Source organism: Puma concolor, chromosome A3 (genome assembly GCF_028749965.1).
Source record: "Puma concolor isolate L17-30 chromosome A3, mPumCon1.1.hap2, whole genome shotgun sequence".
NCBI lineage: Eukaryota > Metazoa > Chordata > Mammalia > Carnivora > Felidae > Puma > Puma concolor.
The window spans coordinates 98,468,774-98,493,072 of NC_141669.1; the positions used below are offsets into that span (position 1 = coordinate 98,468,774).

Here is a 24,299-nt window from a genome sequence, read left to right on the forward strand (position 1 = left end):
TGTGAGATCATGACCTGAGCTGAAGTCAGGTGCCTAACCAACTGAGCCACCCAGACGCCCCAGAAGGCATTTCTAACCTGGCATCTCTACTTGTTTCTTCCTTCCCCTTTCATGTTGGAAAGTTCCATTTAGGTCTTCCCTTGACTTAAAGCTTCTATTATAAGAAAATATCTTCAAGCAGCCATTACAGTCTAGCTTTCCTACAATTTTTTGTATCATAGGTTTGTCCTTGGGATGTTGCTGGTGAACAAAGTCACCTCAAACCTCATAGGACATTTGGCACATTCATGATAGAGGACATCCTTCAGATACCTTGATTGGTACAAATGCTTGCCTTCAATTTCTCATGCTTGGATAAAAGCGAATAAATGCCACAAAAAACCCACACTGACTTATGTTTCATTCAAACAAATAGGGTTTTTGAGTTGAGATGTATATTCTATCATGAGATACCTCCCTGGTCAATAACTCTGCTGTGTTGGTATCCTTACTAGTCACACCTGCCCCTTCACTTGCATTCTTGTATCCTTCCTATCAGGAGTCTATTGGGCAGCTTATCTGTCACCTGTGGTCAGTCAGTGGCTCCAGAGAAAAAGATAAGTTGCAGCCTCTGCCTTCTGTCCAGCCTAGAGTAGCCCATGGGGTGTCCTCTTGGGTGCAGATGGACATCTTTGAAGGCACTGTGAGGTGGGTCACCCACACTGGGATGGGGGGGGTAGGTTGGCCTGAAGCCTCCGTCCATGGTGGAAATCAGTGTCAGTTAACATCAAACCGAAGAAATTCCCAGACTCAGTTGGCCGTCGTGCATTGAAAACTCTGTGGGCTGAGATTTCCAATCACCCCTGCCCCAACCCAAACCATGCAGGAATTTTGCAATATGAAGTCTTCGTCTCTTTGGGCCGAGTGCATTTCTCACCATCAGTTCATTCCATCCCCAGGTTCAAAGCAGCGAGACACTTCTAACAGAAAAATGAAGCTGGGAGGCTGACTTGGAGAATTTGCCTTAGGTTAAATTTCCATTCCTGGTCCCTTATAAATCCAAAAGCAAATTCAGCGGGAGTGTTTTGAACCCAAGGAAAGGGTCTCTTGGCAACTAAATACATAAGAGACTACGGGAAGAATTCAAGAACTACTTGATTAATTTGCAATGCAAAGAAGCGACCTTTCTCCCTAGAGCTCCAGGTGCTGGTATCCCCTATACTGGTTATCCCCTCTCCTGTGTCAATGTCCTTGAGAAGCCAAATAAGGCACAGGAGGCTGTGGGTGGCCATGGAATCTGACCATTGGCAGGTGGATGGTGTTGACTGGGGATAGCTTTTTGTGCAGTGGGCTCTGTCCTCAACAGACTTGAGCTCTTCAGAGACTAGAATTCTCCTTTATACCAGCCTGTGTGTTTCCCTATGCTTAACACCTCTAGATCCTGTCTGCCAACTTTTGCTCTCCTGACTGTCCATTTCCCTAAGCACCCACGTCCTGAGTGCTGGCCCTTCCCCCAACTTTGCATTGACCCCTTCTTTGGAGACAGAGAACCACCCAGCTGGCTACAACCAAATCATCTTCCTTGGTGCTGATGTCACTTCAAACTCTCAGAGTTTTTGGAACCCTTTATTCTCTCTTACAACCATGGTCTTTAATCTTGGCATCTTGATTTTTAGAAATTTCTATCAAATTAAACTCTTTGCATCCAAGAACTTACTCTGGCTATGAGAGCACCAGTTCCCCTAATTGAGCATTTCTCTCTCTAAATCTAAAATGCTTCAGGGAGTCTGGGTGGTTCAGTCAGTTAAGCATCTGACTTTGGCTCAGGTCATGATATCATAGTTTGTGGGTTCGAGCTCCAGGTCGGGCTATGTGCTGACAGACAGCTCAGAGCTGGAAGCCTGCTTTAGATTCTGTGTCTCCCTTTCTCGTCCCCTTCCCCACTCACACTCTGTCTCTCTTTCTCTCTCAAAGATAAACATTAAAAAAATTAAAATGCTTGGCTACGTTTCCCAAAGGTTTTATAGTGTGTGGTTTTCACTGCGCTGAAAGGCATTGATCACCTGAAAGCTACTCTTACTAATTTATAAGTGATACTAACAATGACAGTACAGTAATAACACAATAAGAATGATCAGTTTTAACTTAATCTTTTGGAAATCAATCTTTGGACTTAAGTATTGAAAAGCAGTGTCTCGGTTTGTCACAACTTCAGACTTTGGACCTTACTCCTTTCAATGGCTGTTTTTGGCCTCTCTAAAGATTTTACTCATTGGGTTTGAGAAGCATTCTATCATAGGAGAAAATTAAATGTTGTTTTTACAATGAACCATGATAAAAAAATACATTAATGTTTTATTAATAACTATTAAGATTGCTAGAATAGCGTGTGGTTACATGGTTACAGCTACTTTGTAATGCTGTTCATGGCTATCCATGAAGAGAGGTTGGCCATGTAAATCAGTATTTACTATATTTTAAGAGAATGTCAAGCTTTATCTGTGGTAGAGGTCATTGACCAGTACTGGCCAATGCATAGTAGCTCAAATGGTATACAGTAAAACCTTGGATTGTGAGTAACTTGTTCTGTGAGTGTTCTGCAAGACGGGCAAACATTTCTAATAAATTTTAACTTGAGACATGAGCGATGTCTTGCAATATGAGTAGTACGTGATGCCGAACGTCACATGATCACCATGAGCCAATGGTTCTTGAAATTCACTTTGATATACAAGTGCTTTGGATTATAAGCATATTTCTGGAACAAATGATGCTCACAAACCAAGGTTTTACTGTATGTGTAAATCTCCTTCAGGCTGAACATAAGAGTGGATGAGTGTCCTCCATGGGTTCTCTTCTGTAGAGTGATTTAGCAGTCTTGTGTTCTGATCACAACCCATAAGATTGAAGATCAAAGCAGCCTGAATCCCCGAGTCTCTGGCCTTGGGGAGTCACCTGAACCCTCAGAAGAATTAGTGTGAATGATATACTTTTGCTGTGTTAAGCCACTGACATTTTGGGGCTGTTTGTTATTACAGCATAACTCAGTCTAGCTTGATGAATACATTCTAGAGTAGTCTTTCTAAAAGATTTTTGGCCACAACCCACAATTAGAAATATTTTACCTTGTGAGCCAACACACACACACACACACAACACACACACACACACACACACACACACACACACATTCAAGGCAGATATTTTAAGAAATACTTACTGATATGCATGATGTATTCCGTTCTATTCCAGTTCCTATTCTATTCTATTTTATTCTATTCCAAAATGTTGGTTTTGACTCCCTAAAATTTTTTTACAACCTAATGGGATGTAACCTGGGTTTGAAAAATGCTGCTGTAGATTGTAGTTTGTATATGATTTATTTTCTAATTATGAATCTCTCAGGCAAATTTATGAAGGCAGGCTTTTTATTTAGCTCTCTCTTTGGCAACTTTTTATCATCTGCTCCTAGAACAGATGAAAGTGTTTTTATAGAATATATATCACATCCCACATAATTTCTGGAAGGTAATGCTTTATTGTTAAGTCTCCTAATTTACAACATGTCTTTTTAAATTTACTTAAAAAATCCTGTCATGGGGAGTAACAATGTTAACTTGAGTAATCATTATTCACTTATTTTCATTTTTTAAAATAAATGATTATAAATAACTGTCTCTTGCATTAGGATCAGGGATATCATAAAAACCTCACTAGCTGGACATATTTGTGTGTTAATACTGGTGCAAAAAATGAAATAGAGACCAAATATTTGTATATAGCACTATATATATTTTTATATACTGTATACTCATATCAAAACTTGCCATTTCTATTAAGAAGCTGATAAGTTACTCTCTAATTTCATAAATTATACCACAGCTGTGAAAATATGGACAACTATTTTATATTTTTGCTGCTATATAAGACATTTAATGTTTATACAGAGAGCTGCAAAAATCACAGAGGTGATGTAATGGGAATCAATGAACATTTTCACCTGAATTTCCACCGGCCTTTTTCTTCAGCCAGAATCATCTTGATAGTCTCTGAATATTCTTTTAGAGATGAATATGGTGTCTGTTTCTTCAATAAATACACATACACACATTTTAGGTATATGTGTGTATATACATTTATACAAGTGTATATATATATACACATACATACACACATGTATATAGTCTACATATGTATATATATTTCTGTGTGCACTTGTACACATATGCACACATAATGTCCTTTGGTTTATTTTCAGACTGTTAATATGAAATGGATTTTTGATGGTTTCCATTAATTTTTTCTTTAAATCTAAAGTGGTTTAAAAAGACCTTCGTGACAGGTAATAAATTTCTTTTAAAAATCATAAATATTATTACATTTTAAAGCATCGTATAGAGAAGGTCAGACGGTGTTAGAGAAGACAGAAATTCATGCCAATATGGGGGGGGGAGGAAGAAAATGGGTTTTCCAGAGTTTTCTCTTAAAGTTGCCACCTTCAGGGAACGGAACCTAGTGCCCTGTGTTGCTGGCTTTAAAGGAAAGGCGCTCCGAGCTTCGCTACATGCTCCCATGGGAAGGAGTGGTTGACCTGTTCTTGGGAATCAAATCAAACAAATAACTCATTTCTCGGGAATGGGTGGGCCTTGGGACTGGGGATGAGGGGCAATCCTTGGGTAGAAAAACAAAGGGATGACGGGTCAGAGAGCATTCCTATTTGGTAATGAAATGGTGCTGTGTCTTTGGGGGGCAGGGAGAGACACCTGTCTCCTTTGGGTTGCGTGTTGAATATCTTCATGGATCGCGTAGCTGTCAACATGGTGACTGTGTGCTTTCCCTATGGAGGCCTTCTCTGGCTTCCTTCGGGGCCTCACGTGGCTGAGAGATGAGTCAGCATTCCTCCTCCCACCCCCCCCCCCACTTTGGCAGAAGAGGCTTCACACAAATGGAGGTCCACATCTTCAAACATGCCCCTTTTCACCCTTCACACGCCTCTTCTAGAACACAGGCCATTTCCCCAACACAGCAAAGAAATCACAACCATGTGTTCTGGAAATCAACGCCCGAGTATTTGTGTGCCAAAAATACTCATCCCACGTCTCACTTACATCAGAGTAAGAAGCCCCAAAGTGTTTTGGGAAAAGGAACGTTCCTGTGTTCTAAGCTACTAAGCTATTCTTTACTAGACATGTTGCCAGACCTGCCTTGCCTTTTTTTTTTTTCTTTTGGATAGCTATGTGAGGAACCCCAGAAAATTGGGGCTGGGATGAATTCTATACAAACTGAGTAATTTGGGCTTCTCTAGCAGATTTTACCATAACTCAGAGCAGCAGCTGGTGAAAAGGACAGCCAAGCTACGCAGGTTTTACACGTATCACGCTGGCTGAGTAGGACAACACCTGTTGGTGTTGGTGGTTAAGATTTCCAATGCTCATGCTTTTTGACTCTTTCTTTCCCCAGCCAGTAATCAGGGCTGTCACGGATGGCGCCTTTCGCATCATAACCACCATCTACGTCACTGAAAAATCTTGCTAAGCTCGAAACATTTTCCCCCAAAGGATCGACGGCATCTGTTGTGCTTTAGCGATTCAGAGCTCACCTTCTGTTATAATCTTTTTCTTTTTATGTAACAAGTCCTCGGTTGAGACCATGAATAAGCGTTCTTGGAGTCACTGTGCGTGGCTTTTTCAAAGCAGTCTCTTCTCAGATATGAAAAAAATGGAGGAGAAAGCTGTCCCAGTTTTGTTTGCTGGCTACCACCTATTTGAATGACACAAACAAAGAGCTTAGAGTCACAAATAGGACATAGGTGTTGGTGGGAACACTGTATTTGGGGCCGAGAATGAAAAAGATTGCTGCCATTGTAACGAAAAGAATCACTGACAGTGAGCGAAGCTTCAGATCGGGAGGCTGGGATCGCTTGTGTGAGGGTGACAGTAACTGCGAGGCTCCTGACAGAGTGTGGAAGGAGGACAGAGAAGGCAGAGATGGGGGAGGGGGGGAGGCGGTGGCGGCCCGGGCGCGGTGCTAGTTCTCGCGCAGGATGCTCTTCAGACTTCTCTCCACGGCTTCATCCAGCTCCTCCTCCAGCTCCTCCTTCTTGGACATGGCCAGCTTGGACTGGTAATCCCTCACAACCTGGTCAATGTAAGGGGCGCTCTGCGTGCCATGCAGCATCAGTGTCCACTCCTTCAGCACCCCCTTCTGGGGGGTGCTCCCGACAAACCCCAGCTCCAGGGTCCAGGTTCCTCGGGCGTCTTCCCCCCACGTGTGGGTGGTCATGAAAGGCCACTTGTCAAAGCCCACCTTGGAGTCGTCATCCCGCGGACGCCGGCTCAGCAAGATGGACTTGGTGCCCATTGGGGAAGTCATGTTGATGTTCAGGTCTCCTCTCCTGCTTGCATTGACCGTGATGACAGCTTGGACGTGCTCAAGGTAGCGGACGAAGTTCTCTTTCCCCTCACATGCGTCGGTCGTGAGGGTGAGCACCAACTTGCCAGTGGAGGGTATTTTCCTGAGGGCAAAGTGAGGAGATATGGTAAGGGTGGGCACACTAGACTTGGGGTTTTGAAGGCAGGTGCAGGTACCAGGCAGGTTCAGCCTTGGGGCTGATCAGACAGACCAGCGGTGTGACCCCGAACACCTTACCTATGACCTCTGAACCTTCTGTGCGGAAGGGGTGTAGTGGATGCTGTTCACTCCCTTCTCACTTCTAAGTCACCTCTGAGTTCACCTGTGGCTGCCCTGACTGCTTCCCACCTCAGGTATCAGCATCTCCCGCCTTCTTTCCTGGAGCTTCCCCCCACATCATGGGAGCTTCCTCAGCCAAGGTGCAGGGCAGTCCCAAAGTGTCAGGGATTTAACCACTCAGGGACAACTCTCTACCAGTGGTTGGGATTAGAAAGCCATAGATAAATAGATCCTGGCTTCCCTGTTCCTCAGCAGGACAACTCAATGTCCCCAGTGGAACTGAGCCTGTTGCCCACAGTGACAACTCGCTCATCAATGCACTTCTGACTGGCTCATCCATCTCCGTTCCTCGCTTGTGCTTCCTGGGGTCATCTCTCAAAACATTGTCAGCACCCAGGTCTCACTTCCAGGTCTGTTTTGGGACAGCCCAGGCTGAGACAGGAGCTCATAATGCCTTTCTTTTAAAGTGCTAAGTATCTTGGTAAACAGAAGTTATTGCTCATATGATTATTACTATCATCGAGAAAGCTGAAATGGGGTTAATTAAACCTAGTGAAAGATTCCTCAGTTGACTTCCCATGCAACCAATCTTCTTCCCGGATATGGCCTCCTTTGAAGGCAAGATGCTCAAAGGTTTTTGAGTCAGAAACATAATAAACTACATTTGAGGACGGCATGGTCTAATGGAAAGACTCCAGACTTCAGGAACAAACCTCTCTGGGTTAGAATTCTCTTCTATGCTTACTGGTCAGGAGAGCTTTGGCAAATTATTTAAATACTTTGAAGTCTCACTGTCCTTATAGTTGAGTTTTATGAAATTAAATAAGACCATGTATGAAAACACAGAGCACAGTGCCTGGATCATGGGGTTTTCCCTATGTGAATATTCTCCCTTGACAAGATTTTTATTTTGAAGCATAAAATGGCGGGCATTTTAAAGCATACGTCTTGTAGAGCCCATCTACAAAAAGATGATCACACACCCAGCTCAGAGGCAAGCCTTGGTTCTGCATGACCCTTGGAACCAAAGCCACAAACCTGGGAGGGCTTGCCGAAGCTTACCCTGTAGCTCAATGATAAAGTCAGTACTCTCCTGAGGAACTTTCAAAATATATGCTTTAATAGCTTCATGGAATGCTGCTGTATACACTCTGCATAGATGTTGATGCTGAATGATGCATGAAATATCCATTGGCCATGGAGATCCAGTGATGGTGGTGGAGGTGGTGTACCAAACTCTGGGAAAATCATCCAGTTTGGTGGAGAGCAAGCCTTAGGTCAGCTTTGGAGGTCAAAGTATGGAAGGCCACTACCTAGATCTCTTAAAAAAGATGTATTTACTCACAATAGGGTCAGAAACGTAGTGGGTAAGCTAATACACGACCAACAATCATTTGGGCTCCTGCCTATAGGTAGAGAGCTATGTGGGTAGAATGAAGGTCCAGTCATAGGCGAAGCATCTGTACTATCTGGGCTCATTGTCCTTACCTGTACAATGGAGATATTACTTCTTATACTGAAGAATTGCTGTGCAGATAAAATACATACATACACTCATGTATCGTACAATTACAAACGCCTAGACCAGAACTGGCCATTAGAACTTTCTACAATGATGAAAATGTTCTGTATCTGTAGTGTCCAATATAGTAGCCACCGGCCACATGTGGCTATCGAGCACCTGACGAGTGTGAGTGAGGAACTGAGTTTTTAATGAAATTTAATTTGAATGGTTAATTTAAATTTATTTGATTTCATTAAATAGCCACCTGTGGCTAGTTGCTCCCATACTGGGGAGCACAGATCTAAATTATTTGCATATGTTCATTTGGAACCTGATGCCACCACCACCATCACCACGAAAATCTCTCGGGCTTCTGTTGTAAGCACATTCTATTTTTGTCAAACTGTGGATCCTGTTTGGCAGGTCTCCCAGCCGCCTTGCCGGAGGCTCCTGGAATGTCCAGACCTCAGATATGAGTGCAATGCCACATTCCACTTCTGAGTTTCTATACAGACAAAGAGGCAGGTCCCAAATGGAGGCTTTCCTTTTAGACTTGAGCCTCAGGGGCTCTGGGACTCCCCAAGAGTTCACTAAGTGACAGTCCCTTTACAAGCCAATTCGTGGAAACCCTGGCAGAAAAGTGACATTGCTGCTCCCGGGGGGACACTGGAAATATTTCGTTGACTGGCTAAGGGTCAGAGATGGCATGGCCACCGAAGCTGGGCATCAGATCCCCCCCGCCCACATGCAACGGGGTTTCTGTAAATGAACAACAAGCTCCTTCATACAGGAAGGAAGGTATTCCAGGGCCGAGATGAGCTCTTAGGATAGAAAGGGAGAAATCCATTTTGGACCAAACCTGAAACAACCTTCAAGCACACCATGGCTAAGGGGGCTTCAGTAGAGGCCATGACTTAGCCAGATTCCCTCCACAGCTGCTTTGAGCTTGGACAAATGACTCTCGGCTACCCCCTTCCCTGCAGGAGGGGAAACTAGAAGACAGGCTCCCTGTTGCTCTGCCTAAGGGATGAGAGAGCGTATCCGTGAGAAGGGCTGGAGGAGGCTAAGAGATGATGCGCATTTTGCTCTCACCTCGGAAAGCAGAAGACAGATTGGAGTGGGCACAACCACACCGCTTGTATTAGGATTCACAAATTGTCCCAGCAGCCTTGGGGCTGGGGTGTGCGTGGGGGATGGAGTCCACTCCAAGTACCCCTGGGGAGTCTGCTTGCGAAACTCTGCCATTCCTGCCCTGCCGCGTGAACTGCCCACTGAATGCATGGCGACCAGGCCCCCGAGAGAGGGAACATTCCAGTGGATTCTTCTTGGAATGCTACGTCACTTTGAAATGAGATGAAAAGCCCTGTGTGAATTAAAAGTAGCAAGCTTGGAAGAGAAAGAACGCCATATCCCCCCTCAGAGGTCAGCTTCTCGGCGGGTATCATGGCGTCCGCAGAGCAGAGGAACAGGAGCTCCAGAGGTTTCTTACCACCGTTTTTTGTTTGTTTGTTTGTTTGTTTGTTTTTGCCCACTTGTATTTTCTGCAATGTATTTCTCCATGTATTGCTTTTATGAGAGGAAAAGGAATACAATCCATCCTTATTTTGAAGGAAAAGCAAATCCTTATTTGCTCAGGAAAAGTTAATTTATAGGTCGAAATAGGAGATGGTTGTTTGTGGAACAAGAGGAGACTCTGCTGAGATCCTTAAACAGTCCTACAGGCCACATTCTGGAACTCATTCGCTGCAGAAAATGAGGCACCTATCGAGAGGTTTGAGCTACTCTCTGAACTTTGAGGGAGTATGTACAGAAGCCTCGTGTTTGAGTCTTATAGAAGGTCAACTCGGGGGCTTGAGGATGGCTTGTAACTTCCTTGCGTGTTGTTGCAAATAATGAGTGGCCCACTGCCTCACCTCTAGAAATAAGCACTGCTTCCCAGAAGGAACCTGTGGCCTGCTACCTGTGTTCTGAATCCTCAACCGTGTAAAAATAATTAGTTGCGCTACAGTTGTTTTATTAGGGTAATGATACTATTAATAACAGCCGTCCTTTCTTGGGTGTCTAAGATGTCCGCTCCGTGGCAGGCACAGGAAAACACTCAACAGGTGGGCATTCCTCACACAGGAAGACACTGCACTCCACACGGCAGTGACAGGTCCCACCGCTGGTTCATGGCCAGGTACATGCTTCTCTCTCTCCCTCCCCCGTGCTGCTTCTGGCATTCACGTCAGGTTTTAACATCTACTTCCAAATTCACTTAAAATTCCAAGTTTGCCACAGCCTTGAAGGAGCCAAGCAGACAGATCTCTTGGGTGGGTGCAGGGAAGGGCGGGGACAGCCTGTGCTTCCGCCCTCAGAGGACGCGCGGCTACCGCTGGCCGGCGAGCGGGCCTGGGTTTGCTCTGCTCACTGCACGCGGCTGGCCTGGTGCAGACACTCAGGTCAGTTGTATTTTTCCTTCTAATTTTAGTTGCACACCCTCCCCACTGACTTTGCTGATAAAGTCTCTTTAGAAAATTGCTTTTCAAATTGACTGCTTCCCTGGGAAGATTAATGCTGAGGAAACCCATAGACCTGATAGTTGGCACTCGGCCCACTCAGGGGCCGTTTCTGTGAGCCCCACACGTCAGAGCAAGCGGCTATAGATGCCTCTGTCCCAGCCCCTCAGGAGAGTGATTCATGGTGACCAAGGCCTTTTCTGTCAGTAGCACAGAGGCCTGGGCGCTGCCCTAAGGACCAACCTGTACCACCCTCTGAGTTTCGCAAAAAGTACATCTGGGGCACCGGGGTGGCTCAGTTGGTTGAGCGTCCGTCTTCAGCTCGTGTCATGATCTCACGGTTCATGGGTTCGAGCCCCGCATCGGGTTTTGGGCTGACAGCTGGGCGCCTGGAGCCTGCCTCGGCTTCTGTGCCTCCCTGTCTTCTCTCCCGCTCACACTCTGTTTCTCTCCATCTCTCGAAAAATGAACAAATGTTAAAAAATAAAAACAACAACAACAACAAAAAAGCACATCCGCCCTAGATCTCACCCACGGGCACCTGAGAACAAAGTCAGGTGTGGGGTGGATGGCAGTGCAAAAGGTGCCAGGGGACGCAGAGTCCTTCCAACAAGGCTGGGGCCTCCTTCCCCAATTCCTCTGGCTGGAGAGCGGGTCCTCCCGCCAGCGTTTAGCCAGTACTGCTGGCCGAACATTCATTCATTCAAACAATATTTGCCACGTGACTGCTGGGCACCGGGCACCCTTCCAGGCACTGAGGCCACACCAGCAAACAAGACAGACTAGGTTCCTGTCCCGAGGAGGGCCCCGCTGAGTCAGTGCTGAAATGGCTTTCCAGTGTCCTTTCATTTAACACCAGGCTGCCGATATGGGGTAAAGTTCCGAGCTGGTTGGGAGCTGCTGGGCCCGTCACATCTCTGGGCCCCAGATCCTCTAACTGGAACATGATAGACTTACCGCCTCTGGCTCCAAATTCAACATTTATGTGGATCACGACAGAATGCTATGCATACTGAGAAACGGAGATAAACTGTCCTTCATCACAGCCTGCGTTCTCTGCCTCGTTCTCCTCCCTCCCCCCCCCCCCCCCCCCTCCAGCCTCACAAACGCACAGAGCTGGGGGATCACAAGGGATCCATCCTTGTCCGGAGAGCGCTCAGAAAACAAGGCCTGCTATTAACGTGTACCCGGACTAAGCTGACCATTCCTCTGCAACCCGGCCACTTTTCTGTTAATTTTGGCGGAGCTAGCTGTGGATAATGCCTTCATGGCATAGCCGTGGGGACGTCTCGACCCCTACCTGCTGCTGCCTGAGCTGTAAAGGAGCAAACACCATAAGCCTTCCTCCCTCTTGGGAAGTCCCTTTCTGCAAACCTTTCCCTCTGTGCAACAAGGGAAGGAGGTTCCAGGCCCAGGGCTTTGACCGACGTTGGAGTTGCTGGTTCTGTGAACCAGAACGATTTACTTTCTCTTCCTGAGCCTCCTGCCCTCTCACCTGTAGATGAGACTACCCCTGCAGCCTCCTGTGATGAAATGAGGCGGTGGGAGAAAAGCCGCAGCCTCTGCGAGCAGCTCTTCTGGGCCCGCCCTCTCCCAGGACCGCCTCAGGCAGCCGTCTGGGCTGCTGGAGTGTCCTGCAGGCCATGTGTGGGGGGAGCAAGCGGTGGACCCGAGCGCAGGGGGCCCTGGGAGAGGCACAGGCTGTGAGACTGGGTCGGCTTTCCTTCAGGCTCGACTTCTGGACACCCGTTCGTGGGGTTGTTATCCGATGTACACTTCGGGTTCTGTGTGCGTTCTTTAGCAGCCTTACTGTGATGGCATAACGACCAGATGGGGGTCGGGGCTGAGCTGTCCAAGATGGAGGCCGCCTGCCACATGAGGCCACTGAGACTGAAATGAACTGAAATTGGGCCCGATGGAAACTTTGGTTCCCAGGCACATGAGCCACGTTTCCAGCGCTCCCTAGCCACGAGCTATTGTACTGGACGCTCAGATACAGAACAGCTTCACCACGGTACCAGCCTTCTGGGCCTTCCGAGTCACGCAAAGACTGTTCCGAACTCGAACAAGGGCAGCACAGCGGTCAATGCCCGTTGAATGTTTCCTTTGGATCTACCCTTCCCTTCCCCATTTGGACAGTGGTTCCCAGTCTGGTCTCCATTCTGTCACCCTGTTTGTAGACTCTGGCAGAGACAAGGACTCCAGGAGGGCAGTTATGGAGTTTGGGGAGGGGGCCCACCCTCTAGGTGGGTGTTTCAGAGTCCCCGCCCCAAGGAAGGTTTTACTAGAGGAAGCCCCCCAGGCCCTTCTGCTATCTGCTGGGCCTCACCTCCTCCAGCAGGGGGTCGCTGAGATACACGGAGAGGCTCCTCAAGCGATGGAGTTCTGGCATCGGAGTGCCTGGGTTCAAATCCCAGTTTGGGGCTCAAGAGCTAGGCGTTCTTTGGTGTGCCCTTAACCTTTCTGAGCCTCTTCTCACATGTAATGGCACTCCCCAGCTGCCAGCAGGGTGGTCTGATGTATCACCTAATGTAGGGCCCGAGCGCACAGTAGGAGCTCCCTAAGGCCAGTGTCATATAATGAGACAAGCCGAGGGGTTACATTCAGATGGGCTTTGTTTCAAGTCTCGGTTAGACCTCTGTGACCTTGAGCACACTTCTTGTGCTTTCTGCATCCGCCTCCCTGCCTCTTCCTCCCTCCCCGCCTCGTGAAGAGGTAACAGTGATGGCACGTATCTCCTGGACTTAACCAGGATTAAGTACAAATAGTGTAGGTCAAAGGCCTCACCCCAGCCACCTAGGAGGTGCTTCTCTCTGAGGCACAACATGGGACCACTTTGCTGTCCGTCCTGCAAAATACTCATACCCTGGGTGTGTGAGGTAGGGCACACCCTCAATGGGGTGGCTAGATAGCTTAGGTGGATGTAAAAGCACACGGCACACAGTAAGTGCCCAATGAAAGTTAATTCCTTACTTACAGCCGCCGTGACCTTGACCGACTCGACCAATTTGTCTGGGCCACGGTGAAGCCTGTCTTACCGGGCAGAGGGGCACAAGGATGAACAGAAATGATTCAGGTGCATGGCAGCCTTGGGAAAACTGATAGGAAGGCTGCAGGAGCAGCTGTTTTTTACTAGCATGTCAAGTGGGGCTTATGCAGCTCTGTTTAAAAAAAGTTATTAGTGGGGCACCTGGGTGGCTCAGTCCGTTAAGCATCCGACTTTGGCTCAGGTCATGATCTCACGGTTCGTGGGTTCGAGCCACATGTCAGGCTCCATGCTGACAGCTCAGAGCCCTGAACCCGCTTCGGATTCCCTCTCTCTCTGCTCCTCCCCTGTTTGCACCCTGTCTCTCTCTCTCAAAAATAAATAAACATTAAGAAAAAAGCTATTAGAGAAAGGACGTGGGCTGATGCTTTACTTTTCCACCTAGTGCTGGCGGGAGCTCTGCTTAGGAGGTCATGGACTGGTCATGGACGATACAATGTCCACTTAGTGCCATTTTCTGGGGGTCCAGGGAATGAACAGTGAGGACGGTGGCTCAACCAACAGTGGTTGGGATGTTGGGAGGACAGTGTAGGTCACAACTTTGAATTCATATAGGAATCAGACAATTATGGCATCTAAAATTCTACATTATGATCTTTCCTTTTCCCACAGTGTGAACTAGGAGTGTCCAAAGTCACAGATGAGAGGGAATGGGAAAGCTACATTTACTGAGTGGCTACTATGTGCCAGCATTATGTCTGTTGTCTTATTAAGGTCTCCTAGCAGCCTGGTGAGGAAAGAGAGAAGGAGGTTTTGCTTTGGGAAATAAGGAGGGAATTCAGGGGGTATAAGACTTTAGATGGCAGAACCCCCTACATATTAATTTGCACTAACTTGTAAGGACAATGTAGCTTTTCCACATGCTGGAGTGGTATCGGCACTTCCTCAGAGTCTGCCATCAAAGAGCCCAGAGATGTTCATATCCCATTACAATTACCGACAGTAATTGTAGCATTTTGTTTATCATTGGCTTCCTTTCTTTGTAGTCCTATGTATTTTATCTAGTGCATCTAAAAACATCGTGCTGAGAGGGGGTCCGTAGACTTCACTGTCCTGGCAAAAGGGTCAAGGTACAAAGGTTGAGGATTGCTAAAAGAGATGTTCAGGGAGGTCAAAAAGTATTGTACCAGTTTGGTGAAATCAAGATTGGAGTCTAGGTCTGCGTAACTGACTACAAATCTGCAGAGGATCTAGGACCGAGGGTGAAAAGAGAGGGAGGATGTGCTCTGAGCGTCTCACTCTGACCAAACTCAGATGATCGACAGAAATGAGGCCAGGTGGGTGGTTAGAGGGATGGGTTTTAGCACTATTTAAATGATATAATCGCAGGTGTGTTTTCAGAATGGAACACTGCACAACAATGAGAGTGAAGGAGTCACTACTGCACATGAGCACTGGGGTGGATCTCATCAACATAATAGTGAGTCAAAGAAACTGGACACATCCCTATCATGTGATTCTAGTTAGATAAAGTCCAAGAAGTGGTAAAGCTAATCTATAGGGACAGGAATGAAAATGGTTGTGTATAGGACGTGGGGATGAACCGGAAGGGGGAACGAGGAATCCTTCTAGGGTGATGGAATGTTCCATCACGTGATCGGGTGGTGGCTACCTAGATGTATACATCAAAACCCAGATAATACATTTAAGTTCTGTGCGTTTCACTGTACGTAAACAATGCCTCCATTAAAGATAATAATGATAAGAATTGCTACTTTCATCTTACTGACGAATCAACGAGGAGAGAAATTAAATACAAGGGGTCCTTATTATCCAATCCTCTTGCTGTGATTGGAAGTTAAAAGGGACGTAGGTGCAGGTGACCAGACTGGTGGTTTCTGTGTGGGGAACTCCTCACTCAAATCCCTCCAAATGGCTATCTACCTCACTCAGAATTAAATCAAGTCCTTACGCCGCCTCACCAATAGAACGAATAAGAAAACTGTGTTATAGTCACATAACAGAACATTGTTTAGCCACGAGAATAAACCAACTACAAGTACACTAAACATGGATGAATCATTCTGAGTTAAAGAATCCAGATATAAAGGAGAAGACAGTGTCTCATTTCATGTATATTAAGTATAAAACAGGCCAAATAATCTATGGAGTTAGAAGAATAGTGGTTACTCTTGGGGAGGCCATGATGGAAGGGGACACAAGGGACTTCTGAGATATTGGTCATGGTCATGGTCTATTTAGTGATCTGGGACCCAGTTACACTGGTTGACTTGTGCACTTAAAAATAATGGTATAAGCCAGTGAAACAATAAAGGATCACACCTAAAAGCACGGGTTCAGAGTCACCTAACTGTGTTCTTTTTTTTTAAATTTTTTTTTTTTTTTTTTCAACGTTTATTTATTTTTGGGATAGAGAGAGACAGAGCATGAACGGGGGAGGGGCAGAGAGAGAGGGAGACACAGAATCGGAAACAGGCTCCAGGCTCTGAGCCATCAGCCCAGAGCCTGACGTGGGGCTCGAACTCACGGACCGCGAGATCGTGACCTGGCTGAAGTCGGACGCTTAACCGACTGCGCCACCCAGGCGCCCCCACCTAACTGTGTTCTACGTACATGGGGTTCCTGAGCTTGTGCAGCTCTATAGCTCTGCCTGGAAGCTGGTTGTCCCTGAATCAAATCCAGTGTATCTCAAGCAGACAGAGAGGGAATCTGAGATTGTTGCCAATGCCACAGCACCACCTCTGGGGTGTTTTCAACATGCAACTGCCACCCCCCACTTACTCAGGGTCCTGCACGGAGCCTCCTACACAGTGGAATCTCTCGGGCACAGTTTTCCAGTCTTTAGCCATTTTCACCATGGCGCCTGCATCAAGGACCCCGTAGCCAAAGAGGTGATTAAACTCCAGGCCAACCCCATTCCTCCGCCATTGATGGACCTCGTCGTGAAGCTGGTTCCGTTTGGAGGTAAGCACAGTCAGATGCTGTATGTCTCTCCAGGTCAGACCCAGGCTGGATACCAGAGGCAGAGAGATTTGAGAACAAGGGTAAGGGGGAGGGCACAAGGCAAGAGAGAGAGAGAGAGAGAGAGAGAGAGAGAGAGAGAGAGAGAGAAAATGACTAAGCACATATACCCTTTGTAGGATTTGGAACATCTATGAACCGCGAAGGGAGGATTTCCATGCACCATCTAGAGTCATTATATATCTACATTTAAACATCTTGTCTTCTTACTTAAATAAATTTACTTCAAATGCACATTCTAACACACACTGGAATGGCTGAAATGAAAAAGACTGACAATACTAAGTACTGGCAAAGATGTCAAGCCACTGGAGCCCACATACTTTGCACATGGGACTGTAACTTGCTGCTGATACTTTGGAAAACCATTTGGCTGTATCTTCTCATGTTGTCCCAGTGTCCAAGCTATGGCCCAGAAGTTCCATTCCTAGGTATGCATCCCCCCCAAAATGTGTGTATATATCCACCTGACGTGTACTGGAACGTTCACAGGCCCAAACGACAAAGCCCCAAATACCCAGCCACAATAAAATGAATAAGCCAACTGAGGTGTATTTATTGGATGTGAAATACTGTCCTACAATGAGAACGAATGAACTATAGCTACGCTGAATAATACAGATGAATCTGTCAAATGGAATGTCACCCTAATGAAGCCAGACACAGAAGAGAACATACTGTATACTATTTCTTTTGTTTAAAGTATCAAAACAGACCCAAGTAATCTGTGCTGTTAGAAGTCAGGTTAGTGGTTAGTCTTGGAGGGGGGGCTGGAAGGTGACACAAGGGAGCTTCTGGGTGAAGGCAGTGCTCTGCTTCTTGATCTGGGCGTTGGCTCCATGGATATGTTCCATTTGTGCAAATGAGGCTGTCATTTCTTCAAGGGCAGAGATGGTATCTTCAGCATATTCGTGTTCCCCGGGCCCAGGACAGCAGTCCTTTGTACGCTCTTTGTCCGGTGAATAAGCACATCTGCTTGCAGACGCTACTGTCTTTGGAAACCAGCGTCTAACTCACTGCCTGTGTTTTTCAAAGGGCAAGTCAGACCCATCTGTGGGCCAAGAAAGCAACTTAACTGCACAGATTATCTATGTGGGCTGCACATTAAAATCTTCTGGTGAGACATTTCAAATCCCATTGCTTAGGCCACATCTCAGACCAATTAAATCAGAATCTCTGGGAGTTAGACTCAGGCTTTGGAAATTGTTAACACTTCCCAGGCCAATTCTAGTAGACAGCTAGGCTTGAAAACCCGTGCTTTAATGAATGGGACTATCATTAAAAAATGAACAGAACAGAACAGAAAAGAATAAGAGCGTGCATTAGCATGTACTATGGGAAACTATTTTTCTTGGAACTGTGTATGTGTGTGTGGTGTTGGGTTGCTATGCAAAATTTATTCCTGTGAGTCATAATCAAAAAGTTGGAAAAACCCTGCACTGTGGTTCTCTTTAGAAGTCAAATAATTCAAAAGACCAGGAACAACATAACTCATTTGATTTCAATACATGCAGCGTTCATTGGTTCAAAGCCTTGAGTCAGAGCCAAAATATGCCAATGATTCATGTACTCTTGCAATGGAGACCTTCAGCTATTAAGGAGAAAGTTTCAAGGAAGGTCACTGCTTATTTGGGAAATTTATGAACATATCTTGATATGGTTCCCAGGACCCAGGTGAATGGGGTGAAGCTTCCAGAAGTTGATTATGGCTAAAAGCTCAGTGTTTTGGTGGAATGAGATTCTGAATTAATTAAAAACCGAAGTGTTGATAAATGAGGAGCTGGTGGTCTCGAGATGATCTGACGGCAGGCTGGCACGTGGATTATCACCCATCTTTGCTGGGGGTTCTGCCACAAAAACATGCAATGCTTCCTGGAGCTTGGAGAGCTCGTTAGATATTTCTCCACAGATTTATTCTCATGGAGTCCATGAGAAATAGAGAGAATGCATCAGAACAAAGATCTTCTCACTTCTAGAATAAACCAGATAGACCATACTCTTATGTAACGGAGTTTGTGACACTGTTTGGCCAGCCATTTATGCATACCTGAGAGGTAAAACTAAGTCCCTCATGATTCCCCCTTCTGAACACTTTCAGAATTGACAGAATACACTATTGTGCAAAACAGTATTTCTTCCATCTGCTTTAAGCTTTATTCCTACCATGGTAGCTCAAGAATTGTAGGCTATGCTTATCAAATAATAAAAAAATAGTAAATTTACAGATGATCTACAATATAAAGGTCACTGTGAACAGTGTAATAGGACAAATAACATGAAAAATATTTTATATAATGGTTGGGAAAATAAGGCACAGGTATATGGAAAGGTCCTGCACAATGAAGTGATTCTATGGAGGTTCACTGAGTGTATACCAGCTCTAGGCCCTGCAATAGTTGTGGGCATGTTGTAGGAAGCTCCCTGTTCTCTCAGAGGCTACAGCCCAGCGGGAAAGACCGATAACTCAGTGTTTAAAAAGGGAGGGCTGCCATGATGGGGGAGCTCTCAATACCAAGAAAACCAACAGTGGAGCCGACGTGTTATCCCATCTAGGGGGCTTCAGACTCTGGTCCTCAAGTCTCCTGCATCAGAATCACGTGGGGACTAGTGACAGGTGTAGATTCTTGCCTCAGTGTGCTTTCTATATTTTTAAGGTAAGACAACAGAGATCCAGAGGTGGTAAATGATTGCCCATGTAGATACCGGGAGACTGGAGGACATAGCTATTGTCTCCCTCATATCTACCCTCCCTGTTCCTTTTTAAGAAAACCTCAATTTTATTCAGAACAGCAACGTTACCAGCTACAAAGCTATAGTTCCCAGCCTCCTCTGCAGTCTGGGGTGGTCATGTGACAGCTCTGGTCAATGAGAAATAAGCAAAAGCCACTGGGTGAGGCTTTTCAGAAAAAACTTTAGACGAGGCTGACTCCAATGGTGGGTATCTTTTGTCCCTTTGCTCTTCCAGTTTTTTCTATCTGAAATATCAGCGTGATGGCTGGAGCTCCAGCAGCATCTGGAGAACATGAAAGTGGGAGAGTAGAAATCTAGGAAGAGCTGGATTCCCCACATCCCAGGGGCACCCTCAAAGTAGCCCTGGGCTCCTTACCTCTGTTTCATCTTTCACATGGCAGAAAAATAAAACCCTGTCTCAGTTTAACTACTGTCATTGGGATTTTCTGTTTCCAATCTTGACCCAGTCAGAGGCAGAGTCCAGATGGTCACCTGGCAAACAACAGTATATCCTGATTCATAGGTTCATGGAGCTCTTGCTTTACTGCATGCCCAGGCCACGGAGCTTCCACAGGCTGGCTACTTACAGAGTCCCTGGAACAGCGCTTGAAAAGACAAATCCCTGGGTCATCCATAACCCCAGAGACTTGTATTTGGTGACTCTTGGTTGAGATGTGGGAATCTATTGTTTTCAAAATTCCATCCAGTGCTCAACGTTACCAGTTATCAGGGAAATGCAAATTAGAAGTAGAGTACAATTCTACTGAACAGTCATAAGAATGGCTAAAGTGTGGAAGGCTGGCAATACCAAGTGTTGGCAAGGATGTGGGGCCACCGTTAACTCATACTGCCTGAGCGAGCATCAATGGCTATTTGGAAAAACTTTGAAAAACTGTTTGGGGGTATCTACTAGCACAGCACATATGTATATCCCGTGACTCAGCATTTTGAGTGCCTGGTATGCACCCAACAGAAATGCATTCATACGTTCACCGAAAGAATGAATATGTAAGAATATTCACAGCAATATGACTCATAATAGCCCCCACCTGGAAACAACCCAAGTATTCGTTTATGCAGTGGGGTAATTAACAATGAGGATGAATGACCCATAGCCACACACGACAGTATGGAGGAATCTCTCAGACATACTGTGAAGCAAAAGAGCATATACTGGTACTTAGGTAATCGTCTGTTTCTTGATCTGGATGCTGGTTAACAGGGGTCTGTTAGCTTTGTAAGAAGTCACTGAGCTGTATCTAATATTTGTGCACTTTTCTCTGTGTCTCTTACGCTTTGATTAAGAGTTTACATGAAAAAAAAATCCATCTTCTGGAAGGTCAGTTTTGGAAACTTTAGTCAATATGTGGGCCATGTTACCACAGATGGTTCCCTCAAGCCAAAAAATTACCTCTCTATGACCTACCCCTCAAACCCAGCTCAGCCTTCTCGAGCCACACAGAAAGCCCTGGGTCATGGAGAGAATGCAAAATATTTGTAGCTGGCAGTCACCCCCTGCCCAAAGAAATCATTTGGAGTTTTTTCTACTGTTGGTCACACTGGGAAATGTGAACAATATTCCCTGTGACTCAAGAAGCCATTTTCAAGCATATTGGCAGAAAAGTACATAATTCAAGTAATGACTGGGCAGGACAGAGGAATAATGGCTTCCTTTTTTTCCCCTGGAGTCCTGGGGGGTAGTTGTTCCCCTTTCATGGGTCCTGATGGGCATACATTTACGTAGGATAATTTGTTTATTGCATGCAAACTGCTTTGGAAAAGCTTTCTTATCGGACCTCTGGGTGGCAAACAGCCCTCGACTGCTGTCGACACAACTGGGGGTCACCAAGGTCCCCCAGTTGTCTCATCTCACAATAAAGAGAGATGAGTTGCAGGAACTGTTCATGGAGGGGCTTTCCCAGCTCCTCCCCCTGGATGATCTGCTGGGGCTATTTTGTTCTGACCAGTGGTTTTAACTGCTGGCTACTGGAGCTGCTTTGCCGACAGGTGCAGAAAGCCAGAGGAGCCTTGGAGATTCCCTCCCAGGCATGGCTCTAAGCCAGTGACTGGCCACCACCAGGACATGGCAGGCCAGCATCCTTGCCCTGAGGGAGAACATACTCTGAGGCATAATTTACACGCCAGAGCTCCCCATGGGATCAGGCTGAGGCCGAAACTTCTGAAATTGCATCCTTACTTGGATTCTTCCTCATCCTCAACCTGCTTCCTCTACTTTATCTTGGTTTCTCCCGAGAGCCCTTTCTGAATAAATTGCTTGCCACCAACTTCTGTCTCAGGGTGTGGACCCAACCTCAGGCAGTTGGTGTTCTCGGGAATATTAGGACTAGCTCCTAGGATGGGCTTGAACCACCACTGGCAAGGATCACTTTTTTCCTCTTTATGGCAACAGAGATTTAAAACCATTGCTCCAAAACAAAGTGTGCCCAGGTGGTGATGCCTTTTCTGTAAGGCTATCTGCAAGGGTGTTAAAGAATGGCGAATGATTGGTGCACAGCCCATGAACCCGTTTAGAGATCCAGCAGCCTTGTTCCATTATGTTGATGTATTTAGGTTGTCCTTTTGTGTGCACAGAGGCCTGGTCAACTGACTCTTTGCTTGCCAAAATGCAAAGGCGACTTTGAGTCAAGTTCTGTCCTCTTAGATGGAAAGGGTGACCAGAAACCCCTTCTCTGTTTTGGAGCACCCCCGCTCCCTGTTCTCTTCAAGGCTCAGTGGCAGCCAGCAGGCTCCCACTGTTTGTCTGCTCCCGCCTGGAGTGAGCAAAGCCAGCTCAGACACCGGGGCCTGACAGGCCTTGAGATAAACAGTTTCATCTTCAGGAAATGCACATACGAAGCAAGTTTTGGTTTCTGCGCTTCATAGGAACACTTCAATCAGTGTCTCCTGGAATCCTAAAATTTCCACTTGATTTTTGCTAGAAGAATCAGAGTTTGGCCTGATCCAATGAAAGGAGTCACTCCCAGTTGGGGGCCTTATCTGTAAAAGGAGGGCAATTACGCCTTTTCTGCTTAAAGACAGAGTGTTGGACTAGATAATCTTTCAAAGTCCTTTCCTATCCAGGAATCAACGCTTACCTTCTTTGCAAGTCAGAAAGCACGCTGTATATATGGAGAGAGAGGAGGAGGGCTGCCTGGGGATTGACGCTAGAAGCTCCGGTTGCCTAGCAACGACTGACAAGGATGAGAACTCAACGCCCCTTCCCCAGGGACCTGAATCCAACCTCTCACAAGTTGCTGGTGCTGCATTCTTGAACAACTCCCCACAGCGTGGGCATCTGCAATCACACCACACGGGTGATGCCTGAGACCACATGTTCAGCTCTCAGAGTAGTGGGTGGGTAGGAAACTCTGTTGGGGATCAAATCCAAGTGTGTCCAGCAACAGCAATATGCAGCCTCTCCGTGGGATGGTGAGAAAAGAGAAGATAATCTCCTCCTACCTGTAGCTCGGAAGGTTTCTTAGTAAAGCCCATTTCCTGGTCTACATTGTGTGATTCTGCCCACCTCGTCTCAGTGTTAAAAGTGAATTCACCTTATAAGCTAATGAATCTTCATTGCGGGCATCCTGATTACCACACGTTCTGAAATGCTTTGCTAGATACTAGTTTGGCAATAGTTTTCTTTCATTTAGCTGATGGTATTATGGAAGTAAGACAGTCAAAGGATCCAGATGGTTTTCACAAAGAAATATCTACCTGCCCCTACTTGGTATCTAAGTAAGCAGCTGATATGCACTATGGAGTGTCGGGGTATTGTGCTTTCCTAAGTATGTTATTTGTGGAATGTGTGTGTATGTGTGTATCACTTAGGGCCCGTGGTTCATTCAGAAATGTCCATCACAGTCCATTGACCCTGACTCTTCAACACTCTCACACCCACTTTTGCCTCCATAGACACTTGGTATTGGGTAGAAAGACAAATGTTAGTCCACCCTTGGCCCCGAGACGGAAACATACTTAGCCTCTAAAGCCAGTGCAAACACTCCAGCTGCCTCGGGGGCAGCCGCGGATGTCCCAGAATGCCTCAGAGTGCAGTTGCCATACAAATCTGTGGTTGCCTGGAAGGGAAGATATTCAATCATGAGTGAATAAGTCACGCTAGTTTGAACCCCAAAACAATATGAGGCAGAGGGTTGTCTATTTCTTTTATTTAAGTTCTACCTTGTTCCGAAGATTAAGCTGACGGTAAGGATAAGCTAGCATCCATCTATCTATCTATGTTGCCATACCTTTTATTCAAGCTTCCTAGTAGCCCATGCAAAAAGGGACAACCCGTGCCAGTCCGAGTGCTCACAAGATAAAAAGAAGTCAGTTGTTCAGAGAGGCATATTTGCAGTTATTCCAGAGACTAGAGAGACATCTGTTTCCTGGGTCCTGACAGGAAAATCTATAGGTGAAAAGTTGACAAGTCAATACTACCTCCAAGTCAGTGCAACCATGAGTATCGTTGCCCTGGGATCAGTTGGGAATACCCAAGCTCACAGTGTCATTTGTCCCCCTTCAGAAAGGAAAGGGTGGCATTTCCAAAGAGGGAGGAATAAACACGCTGGGCTAAAGTTTGCCTAGAAGGACAGGCCAGTAAAAAGAAGATGTTTCTCTAGATCGCATGAGGAGATGCTGGGACACATGGAGCCACGATAACGGATGTGTGAGAAATCACTTCCAGAATTCTTAAGTGGGGAGACTGATCCATCAGGTTTTAAAGGACTTACACGAAGAAGAAAAAAACTGCTCATTTTCAATGAGCCAGGGTGAAAGCCAGGGGGTTCATTAAGATCATGTATACACCACAGGACTTCTCCTTCCTCTGTTTGTCTGTAGGATCCTCAGAAAGGTCTATTAGCTTGAGGTA

The 24,299-nt window shown here is 46.1% G+C and overlaps 1 protein-coding gene and 1 long non-coding RNA gene across 2 annotated transcripts in view; both read right to left on the bottom strand.

Annotated features, from left to right (window-relative positions):
* Positions 1-3,497: 3,497 nt before the first annotated feature.
* Positions 3,498-24,299, bottom strand: part of PCSK2 (proprotein convertase subtilisin/kexin type 2) — a 275,623-nt gene continuing 254,821 nt past the window's right edge. Inside the window, exons 10-12 of the mRNA XM_025931920.2 lie at positions 23,405-23,505; positions 16,460-16,687; positions 3,498-6,493 (exon numbers count right to left, since the gene is read on the bottom strand). Coding sequence (XP_025787705.2) covers positions 6,007-6,493; positions 16,460-16,687; positions 23,405-23,505 — 816 coding nt within the window. The 3' untranslated portion in view covers positions 3,498-6,006. The remainder of the gene's footprint in view (positions 6,494-16,459; positions 16,688-23,404; positions 23,506-24,299) is intronic.
* Positions 15,718-16,449, bottom strand: LOC147582619 (uncharacterized). Its single transcript, XR_015249345.1, has 2 exons — positions 16,273-16,449; positions 15,718-16,024 (listed from the first exon to the last, which is right to left on the bottom strand). It is a non-coding gene; the product is annotated as an uncharacterized LOC147582619 (long non-coding RNA).